An 11405-nucleotide genomic window follows, 5' to 3' on the forward strand; every position below is an offset into this window, starting at 1 on the left:
CAAATCAAAAAGAATAGTATAAAAATAGCATTTTTTTCAGTTGGAAATTACAATAATGTCAGGAGACAGACTTCTTTCTTTAAGACAACAAACAATTACCATCATATACATTATAATCAAATTTTAGTCTTGTGACGTCACTCTTCCATAATAGTCAATGGTTAATGTCAGTTTGTGATGGCTCCTCAAGAGAAAAATGTCAACTTACGGCATACTACCTTGTGATTAGGACTGAATTAAGTCAGTCTCCGATAAATCATTGAATTTGTAATAACAGATCTAGTTGTTATTGCTTCATACCATCTTGACTTAGGATGTTGCGACCACAATAATTAGTATATATCAAACTATTATGTTTTTAATACTATATAATAACAGCTAGGACCTTAATTATGTTAATAAACTTCATTAGATACAAACATTCTTTCACACTTCCTTGTCCAGACACTTAATCTATATGATTGCCCACAAACTTCTGTACATGGTCGCTAGCCATTTCAGAGATGCACGTCAGATGAGTAAACATACCAACAATGGTTAGTTGATTAAAGATAGTTTGCCAGACAAGAAAAATATACACCTACTAGCAGCTTTGATTTGAAATAAAAATATTTGGCTGTACAGTAGGCCTAACAATCACCAGTATGGAATATTTAAACTTCTTTTGAACTTTTTGCGGTGATACTGAACAATATAAACAATATATCTTCCTTCTGAAAAGAATATATAACCTGGCTTCTAGGTTTACATGCTACAGTTAATTTCCCTGTCAAATTTTGTTCAAGGTATTGATAACTCAATATATATGTTTTACTTGTGACTTCATGATTGTAATCCTAGTGATTACATGTAGACCTTTAGGTTACTTGTAATCTTTGTGTTTCGAAATTTTCTGTCTGTAACATTTTATCATGTAAAATAAAAAAACTGAAGTTTCCAAATTAAAGCAAATATTAGAAAATGTTTTTTTTTACAAATTAAAGAATGCTTTCATACACAAATGTTTTTCAAGGTTTAACTTCAATCTATTTCTGCTAAAATGCAATTCCTCATTGATGGTTCAAACTTTTGGCATCTGTCCATTCACAGAAAGTCTGTCTAGGCTATCCTACTGTCAAATTTCTCATGTGTTTTTTAGTGCAACAAGGTTCATTAAACAGTAGAAGAACTGTCTTATTTAACCTTTTAACCATGACTGCATCATTAATGCGATATGTTATGTCAGTTTTGTTCATCTGATTTGTCAGCTTTATCCCTATTACATACTACTTAACTATATTTATGAGTATGATTGTAATAAACCCAGATAGAGTTGAATTACATTACTGTCTTATATACATTAATCAGACAATAACAGGTCAATTGCTAACTCATTTACAGATGATCCTAACACAGAGTGCTGGTAGTTAACAGAATCAATGGATTGAAACACAACTGTTGTCTTCTTCTGTATTGCTGTAGCATGATCAGATACTTGTTAATCATCAATATTCAATGCAGCAGTGTATGATTATTGATGTGGCTTAGTTTATTTAGATGACACACTGCATATGAAGATTTCAGATACAACTGTTATGAGCAAAAAAACTTTTTCAAACGGTTTTCGTTATTGTTCATTGCTTCATCAAATGTTTACTTCCATCTGGCATAAAAAATTTTCAGATCAAAGTTCTAATTAAAATGAGCTTAAATGATAAAGAGATTTGTCTGCTTTTATCAAATAGATTACCAAATTGTCTAGACAAAATGCAGATAGGTAAAGAGTATGAGAAAAGTAAAAAGCTGCCATGAAATAAATCATTATATGGACATTTAGGCTCTCAGACAACCACTTACCTAAAACATACACTTGTCTTATACACTGATACGTATTTTGTAATCGACCATGTCTGTCTACAATTATTTTTTAAAACAAGTTTTACTATTCAATTCATGAGATCTTCGATGTAATTTTTAGTTGGAGTGTGTATGTGTTAAAAGATACAATTTTTACCAGATATTTGTGTGTTTGGTGTACAGTTTGGAGGTCTAAAATGTGACTAGATATTCTGATACTCATCATGGTTTGCTAACATTTCACAATCAATGTTACTGCAATGAAATCCTTTACTGTGTGGGCATATACTTTATAGTTATTTGACATTATAAGAAATCTTTGAATTAATGTATTTTTATGAGTTTATTACAGAAATGGCTTTTTATTTACATGACTATCAGTGCTTGACAGATTAAAAGCTTTCTCTTATACATACACCTAAAAGAGTCTAGTGCATAGTTAGCTGCCACTTTGTATCTTTTATAATTCAGATCTTTAATATCAAAATAGATGCTTTCGTGACTTTTTTGTGAAAAAGGAAATTGCAATATGAATGTGTTTGACTGTTGAGTGTTAATTTAGGAAAATTTTAAGTAAGGCCTGTCTGCAATCATTTGATTTCCATGGTATGAAGCCAATCACACCAATTTGTAAGGGCCTAGGTCATAAGAAATCAAGAAGCTCCACTTGAAAACTTACTTACTGACCTATCAACTCATATCTACTGCATCTAAAACAGGACATGCTCAAAGGGATCCAAGGAGCTTTGTTGTAAATTGTTTAAACTTTTGTGTCCAAAAAATAGCAGAAGTACAAAAAATTTCATAAAATATTGAAATCTTCTGCTGGAAGCTTTAAAGGGATTGTAAAGAGTGTTTTTAAAATTTTTATGTGTATCAAGGACACTGATAGGATCAATTTACACCATTCCAATTTCCAATCAAACTTCATCAAACATTTTGTTTTAGTGGAATAGCAGGAAGCACAGACGTCTGGTTGGAAATTAGGATGTCGCAAATTGATGTTATCAATGTCCCTGATAGAAACTAAAAATTTAGATTTTTATATCCCATAATACATAATATTTTTAACAGAATTTAAGGATTTAAAAAAGTACAATTCTTAAAAAAAAAACAGAATTTAGAACCCTTTTAGACTGGAAACCATACACCATGTTCTTAAAAGAATAATATAACAAAGTAACAAAGTCATTCAATCTTCTGTAGGCTTTGCAATTTGTCCAATTCATTAATGTGCATTTCTGTTATATTTAGAGTCTTTTAAAAGATAGCTAAAGGTACATTTTACTTTAATATCAGATTTATATGAATAAAACTTCCTTTATTGTGTAATGAATATCTTCTAAAAGCATTAGAATGACATTGTTTCACCCCATTGTTTATATTGTGTCTATTCTACTAAGAAGGAAACCAGGTATAAAGGCATTCCATCTTCTTGCTTCCTGCTATCTTTAAGAATATATTGTCATTATAAACTTTTCCTTTCATGAAACACGTATATTGTAAATGGTCTTATTTCACATCCTTTTGCCTAAAGCTTTTAATAGCTTAAGTCATTTGATCTGAAAGTCTTAGAATTTCTTTAATGATTATTTTATTTTTTATTCTGTTTTGATAGAAGTTATTTAATGGAAATTCATCATCTAATACCATAAAAAATATTTTGTTTGTTTGAAAAATTGTTGAAAAGTGTATCAATTTACTATCAAAATGATTTAATTTTATCTTGTTGCTAATAAAAGAAGAAAAATACCTGGCTTCAAGGCACTATGAATTAGATTTGCAGTATTGTTCAAATATCTACATATATAGAAAATTTTTAAACATTATGTTGCCTGTGCATCTTAAAGGGATTATAAAGAAGTTTTCTAGTTCTTTTATCTCTAACAGAGAAACCTTTGATTTCTATTTGGGAAATTCCAATTCTTCGTCCAATGCCTGTGGTTCCTGCAAGTCCAGAAAGAGTTAACAAAATGATTTATGGGAGCTAGTCGGATAAACAATTATATAGAATTTGTCCATTTTCACAATTTCAGCTATTCCTAACTGCGTCTTTGACTGCAATAGACATCTTTCTTGTATCATAGAAGTTAGTAAATGCAAAGGTATGATAAGATTGTACATTGAGTAATACAGCTAATCAGTGCCTCGACAGAAAGTCTGTAAAACAAAGTCAAAATGTTTACAGTCTTTATGTCGATGGCTTTGATTGGCTGTATTCACTGTGTACAATTCAATCAAATTCATTCAGTGATACAAGAAAGGTATAAAAAGAAGTTTGTAATGACTTGACGTTTGTCAGAATATTGTTATTGGTTACCAGTGTAAAACAACTATTTTGAGAAGCATATCTGATTCGGTAGAAGTATGTCTTGGAAGATTAACAAAAAAAAACTGATGTACTTGCAAATAAAGTAATAATCAAGGCTACAGTGGACATACCCCTGGATAAAAGAAACTTAAATAAATGAATATTGCCTATCAATTGTCTAGCAATTTTTTTAAATTTTATCCGTTTTATATATTATTATTAAATTAGATGTAGAATGATTCTCCATGAAGCTATAGTGTTAGATCAAGCACAGAGTTCTGGATTAAACAAGTCTGGAAAGTGAAGATATTGTTTAAGGCATTTATATAAATAGAGAAAAGTCATGTTTTCAGTCAAAATATTTTAGACTGACTTATAAAAGACATTAGCAGAAACAACCAATATTTGGAAACAGAAAGTATGTTTGTTGGATGTGAACTTATCATTTGTATTTTGTTCATTTTAGATGAAGTGGAAATTGAAGAAAAACAGAGATATGAGGCTGACTTGGCAATAATCTGGAAGAAAAAACAAAGTGATATTGAAAAGAAATTGATGACTGAAAGGGGAGATTATGGAGATATATTGTTAGTTAATACCATAGATATTTATAGACATTTACCACTAAAACTTCTACAATGTCACCAATGGTAATTATCTTGTTAGTTGATCTACTTTAAACTTGTCCTACATTATTCTTCCTTTTGACCTCAAGAGATGGAATACCATATAAATGTGGGTCTGTTTTTGATTTCTTGATAGGGAGCCGCGGTGGCTCAGTGAGTTAGACGCTTGCTCGCTAACCTGAAGGTCCAGGGTTCAATCCCGGCATAGGTTGAGATAATACCTTCGGATTTTTCAACCCGGTTTCCCCCTGTCAGTGATGCAGGAAGCGTCTAGTCGTTCGGATGGGACAATAAACCGAGGCCCTGTGTGCTACAGGCTGTGCACGTTAAAGATCCCTCGACATTTGGAAATCAAAAAAGAGCAGGCTAATACCGCTGTCCTGGCAAAATTTCCCTCATTGCACCCTGCATGGCGTTGCTCGTCTTCATTAGCCCACATGGTGCAGAAAAGTAAGACGTAAAACTCCATTCATTTCATTTGACTTGACAATGGCCCCAAAGAAAAGCTCAAATGTCATTTGAGGACATGTCACAGTAGTTGGAAACCTATGCCAAATATAATTTTACTGCATTATAAAACTTCAGAAATCTATTGATAAAACAAAACAGAACCAATATCACAGACATGAGAGAATGGATAAGAAGTTAATAAAAGTGAATCATAACACACAACAGGATAAATTATGAAATACTAAATGTTAAATCATAGTGTAATCTATGTAAGGTGCTACATATTTTTAATTTGTACAGATTTGTAAAATATTCCAAAAATGAATAAATTTTTTTCTAGCAAAAATTCTATTGTATGTCAGTTGTAGACATCAAAGATTTAAACTGTCTTTATTGCTTATTGTAATATTATTTTTAGATGGCTCATAGACATAAAGATAATATGGTTTCTGATGATTCTATTTTGATAACGTACTTTTATGGACAATGAGTATCGCTTGACTTTGATCTAATTAAACAAAAAATGTGAGGAAAGATATTCTTCATCAGGAAATGAGACAAAATGAACTGTTATCAATTCTTCATTATATTATTAATGTTATGTTAATAGACGGAGTTCAAAATAAAATTTTGGTATTCCTTAGCCCTTAAAGTAAGCAAATTAATTTTCATGGAAGCAGAAATGATGTAACAATCACATAATTATAAGAAGAACATGCATTGACTATATGATGCTCTCAAAGTTACAGTATAAAAGTACTATGGTTTATGTTAAATATACCATACTGTTTTTACGCAGATGAAGTCAAGATTTAGGACTTCTTTGTTTAGGAGCTCAGATGTTGGAGTTATTGCTAGTAAATTAGCTTTAATATTAAATATTGGCTTGATCTGACATTGGTTTCAAGATTCTGTTAATGCATGGTTAGCATAGGTAGTCTGGTATCTGTAGAAATTTTATTTCCAATGGTAAAGCTGCCTTGCAGTTTGCTGTTAAGTGCTTGTTTTGATTTTGTGACCACTCTCTTGTTACCTGTTTTCAATTTGCCTAGAGTTAATCTTACCAGCCAATATTTAGTTCAATTGATTTCAAAGAAATTATTCTCACAAGTGAATGATAATAACATTGACATGTTTCTTCAGGCAAACATTTTTTAAAATTTTGAACTTTTTTTTTCAAAGAGTTGAGTTAAATAGAAAGTCGCTCAAATGTCAGAACAGCTAATTCTGTTGTAATGGGCATTATGTATCTGTTACAAAACTTATTTACTCTGTCATTTGAAGAGATGCAAGTCTTAATTTGATAGGTAATAGAAGTTTCCGTCCCTTCAGATCTTGAAAAACAAAAAACACAGCCATGAAAATGTGTTAGCAATAGTTTTTTGTTATTTTTGATGTGGAAAAACAAGTCACTGAGTGGAGAGAAGAGATGTGTTTGACAGTATATTTCTGTAAATTGATCATAATGCAATCGCTGTCATAGTGAGAAGAAGAGATGTGTTTGACAGTATTTTTCTGTAAGTTGATCATAATGTAATCACTGTCATAGTGAGAAGAAGAGATGTGTTTCACAGTATTTTTCTGTAAGTTGATCATAATGTAATCACTGTCATAATGAGAAGAAGAGATGTGTTTGACTGTATTTTTTGTAAGTTGACCATAATGCAATCGCTGTCATAATGAGAAGAAGAGATGGTTTGTATTTTTCTGTTAGTTGACCATAATATATCCACCGTCTTAATGGAAAGAAGAGATGTGTTTAACAGCGTATCTCTGTAATTTAATCATGTGCATGTGCACACTGTCAAATTAACTGTTATTTGTTGTTTTTACATGTTCCAGCTTTGATTCAACTCTAAGAGGTTATCTTCAGTGGATACAAGTTGACATATTAAATTCGCCTTTTAAAAGAATATTGAAGTTTGGCTAATTTCATAGAACTTCTGAAATGTCAATCTTAAAGAATAGTGAATTTAGAGTGTTTTTTTTATATCCTTTCATTTGAAAAAAAAACATTAGCTAGTTTGATCAAAACTGATTTGCCTTGGTAATTGCCTTGAAGCAAAAGTAAATGTTGATTATCCATTTAGGCCAAGGAGACAGTATTATAAGTATTGACAACAAAAATGGTTGTAAGGAAAGCATTATGAAAAACACTATTTTTCTCTTTTGTTTTGTTGGGAAATTATGTTATATACCAGAAGGTGTCAAACATGACAAAGAAATCACTCATTTAAAAACAATCATTTCAATTTGTAAAAATTTGTTCTTTGTGGTGTTCTATAACAAAATTCCTCTCAGTTGGAAGAGGTGACACATTCGACAGTTAGCTACTAATTACAGCAATATGAAAATAAGCAATTTTGAAATGTTAAAAGCTGTTGTGTTTTAAAATGGCCGCACTTTACACTCCAGGGAAATTAATTACTAGTTCAATTCATTGAATGTTGTGGCAATCGTAACTTCTTAATATTTGAAATACGTCTACCAAGCTGTCATTTAACTGATCAAAACTGATACCTTTGTAATGAATAATTCATTTTAAATGCACACCTTCTTGACAAATATGGCTGCTATTTTCATAAAGTTACTAAATTCTTTGAATAAAGTTCAAAAGAATTTGACATCAAAGCAGTAAGTGGTCAATATGATATTCTATTGGGTTCTGTTAAATGATATTGGAGTAGTAAGTCCAACTGGTTTCTCATGTGATGCGGTCCTGAGTCAATTACAAAACAGGTAACATTTGATGCAGCAGGAACATATTTCTGTTGCTCAATTACCCAATTTAATGGACTGAAAAATTTAGCTCTAAACTTATGACACACCTGGAAGTAAAAAATGAAATAATATGTACATTGAGCACAAGGAAGTTATTAGTCTGTTGCAATGTTAGATTCTGTATTTATATAATTGATAAACCTTTGTTAAATTAAGATACACTAGTTCGACTACATATAGTTATAGATACACCTTAACACTACTGATCTTGGTGTTTAACCAATCTGTTACTAAGCCAGATAGATTATTTGGGAAAGAGCTGTGGTGGTTGTGGACAACTACAACCTTGTAAACAGGATGATCAGAAACCTAGATTTAAAGATACATGAATGGCTGTTTCAGTCTTCCATTTTCAATTTAAGAATAGATTGCTATTTTGATGTTTGATGTTATGTTAACACATGATTGACATTAAGTTTGGTATTTGATTTAAGTCAGATTGATGATGTTTGTGAGTTAAAGACTTCTTTTCTTAACTTGTTAACTCGGTCAATTTCAACAAGATTTGCTCATTTTGTAAGCGAAGTTTATTGTCATTTTATCTGTGTGTTAGGATTGACTTGCTTCTAAATCAATCTCAGATTTAAATAAACTCATAGAATGCTGTAATAAAAATTCCTATTGATTTTATTGAGTTCTATAAAAAAAAAACCTAAAAAGTAAATTGATGATAGAAAGTCAAAAAAGCAATTTCCCATTTTTATGTACTATAAGTCTGAAATCCATTTTCTCAATACCTATTTTCTTATTAAGTTAGAAACTTGCTGACCAAACAATGAAATTATGTTGGGTTTCTATGCATCTCAAAATATAACTAGTGTTGGTTATTCTTTAAACTTTTGATGCTGAGCTGCCAGAAAACATCTTTTACCATAATATTTTCTGATGTAATAGCTTTATCATATCTTTCACAAGCACTCAATGCAACTCAAAGCCGAATTGACATGGTGAAACCAACATACCGTTAAAACCATTTTTTTCTTTTGTCCCTGATGTGAAACTTACGTAAAAGAAAGTCTGTTTGTGAATACATAATAATGGATGAAATAGTAATCTTCCTGACAATGAAGTTTTAATTCTATTATTAATTCTATAAAAACTTGAAATTAGTCTGAAAGTTGAGAATCATTCAGTTGAAATAAAGCTGGAATGGTAATACTATTAAATGTTTTGTCTGGCTTGTCGGAAATCAGGACGCAAACTGGCATTGTAATGGTAATCAGACTCTATGTCTCAGGTTTAGACATCTTTTGAAATATTTTCCGTTTAGATTAGCCATTGTGTAAGAGAAAGGAGTGTGTCTTAACATTTCATTCACTGACCTCTCCATTTTCTCGCTATTGTCCTGATAAATAAATATTAATTCCTTTGTCTGATCTGTAATTTAAACCTAGACTCATTGCTGTTACTAACAGTGAATACATTGAATGTATATCCTGCTAGACATGGCAATAATGGTTAGATTTCTGTCAGTATATGGCATATATGATGCACTTATGATAAAGAGAACAGCAAGTTCAGATAACATTCTATATTTTAACAACTGATGAGGAAAGTTCAAATTTTTCTACTTGAAAGTAATGCCATCAGTAAAAGAAAGCTACATCTACTAAGTCAGTCACTTGAAAACATTATCTTTCTTTCCAAGATATCTACTACCAATGTTCAATAAATATGATTAAGCTCTAATAATTATATCAGATTGGTTGCTCTATTCATCCTTAAAGAGATACTTCCTCTCTCAAACTTCTCAAACTTGGCCAACGAAAGTATATATTCACCTTTGAATATACAAAGAATTGAATATATCCAAGAATCTATACAACAGAATCCCTGTATAATCTGATCAATTCAAAAACTAAGAAATTATTGAAAAAAGGTTATACGTGTTTTCAATATTGCATAGATTAAGAATAATTACTTAGTTTTATGGATATATCAGATCATTGAGGGATTCTGTTGTATAGTTATGGTACTGGATCATGAATATATACTCTTATTAGCCAAGTTAAGAGAAGTTAATTTTTATATTTATTCTTAGGCAATATTCCTTTAAAGATTATTAAAACGTGAACATGTGTGATCTTAAAAAATCAAATTCAATCTCGTGTTCAAATATTAATGTGCACAACATCATGTTTTATGTCTTTTAGATTTGACATGCAATTAGATTTTTAGACTAAAGATATGATTTAAGTATAAAATTATGTAAATGCGTTCAAAGCTGTTGAGTTTGATTTGATCCATGAAATAGTGTAATTGATTGGACTAGGTGTGAAATAATAGTTATATGTAAAAGATCAATGGCTAGAACATATCTGAACAAGATTTTACCATTATGGCACATGTTTGAATTCTGTTTGATTTCAATTGTTTAGTGAAACTGATGAATAAATTTTAATTAATTTTCATCTATCTGTTAATTGTCAGTTTCATAAGATTTACCAGCTATGTAATAGCTATACTAAACAAAACTTATTAGCTATGCCGACCTGCCAAACGGGATGGCAAGTTGATGAAAGCATATCAAGAATGAGACGATAGATATTATGTACTTTTGTTATAGAACTTTATCAAAATCAACATTTTCTGTAAATAATGCCTGTAATATAGTACTAATTAGTCAGTAATAACATTAATTTTTTTATTTTGATGAATTTTTGTAAGCATATAAAGATTGATGAGATCTTAAAAGTTGACTGTACTTGTCCTATTTCTGTCAGTAATAAATATTGAAAATATCAGTGCACATTAATGTCCTTAATTATTAATGCACCTTGATAACTCATGTATTGGCCATTGAACTTTTTCATCTATATTTGCATCAATTAGTTAATGATTGTTTTTATTTGCCCTGTAAACATGTTTTTAACTTGTCTATTTTCATATTTCAAGGATCCTTTGAGGAAAAGTGAGTTAAATTCATAATTACCACTAATGGATAACATTATGAATGACACATTAAAAATCTTTTGAAAAAGTTTTAAAAAAGGAAATGTTTGCCATAGACTAATTGGATCGATTATACAGATATATCTCAACATCTTGATTTAGTTTCACAACCTTGAGTTATTCTATGAATATTGATATCCAATATCAAACTGTCATAATTTTTTATCCATATAACCTGAATGGATACAATTCAAGGGTTAAAACTGCATTTTGCTGGTATTACCAGAGAAAATGAGAGTTTAATAAAAAAAAAAAAATCTGATATATTCCGTATTTAAATAATGCTTTACAAATTTCCAACTTTTTAGGAATATTGTGCTCCCAGAAATCTAAGAAAGATGCCAGAGAATGATAAACTCTATATTTGCCTAGAGGCTCTGCTAATAACATTGTTTGGGGTATGATTTTGAGCAACAGTATGTATTTGGAGACACTAGCTGTACATGCCC

The 11405-nt window shown here is 30.5% G+C and overlaps 2 protein-coding genes across 2 annotated transcripts in view; both read left to right on the top strand.

The window, feature by feature from the left end:
• LOTGIDRAFT_156747 (hypothetical protein) overlaps window positions 1–4801 on the top strand; it is a gene marked incomplete at both ends in the record, with an annotated part of 5913 nt that extends 1112 nt beyond the window's left edge. Inside the window, 2 exons of the mRNA XM_009048023.1 lie at window positions 3873–3941; window positions 4614–4801. Of these exons, the coding sequence (XP_009046271.1) occupies window positions 3873–3941; window positions 4614–4801 (257 nt within the window). The remainder of the gene's footprint in view (window positions 1–3872; window positions 3942–4613) is intronic.
• The window catches only part of LOTGIDRAFT_111084 (hypothetical protein), a gene marked incomplete at both ends in the record, with an annotated part of 17425 nt that continues 10722 nt past the window's right edge, over window positions 4703–11405 (top strand). Inside the window, one exon of the mRNA XM_009048024.1 lies at window positions 4703–4797. Within this exon, the coding sequence (XP_009046272.1) occupies window positions 4703–4797 (95 nt within the window). The remainder of the gene's footprint in view (window positions 4798–11405) is intronic.

This window comes from Lottia gigantea, assembly GCF_000327385.1.
Source record: "Lottia gigantea unplaced genomic scaffold LOTGIsca_12, whole genome shotgun sequence".
NCBI classification, from domain to species: domain Eukaryota; kingdom Metazoa; phylum Mollusca; class Gastropoda; family Lottiidae; genus Lottia; species Lottia gigantea.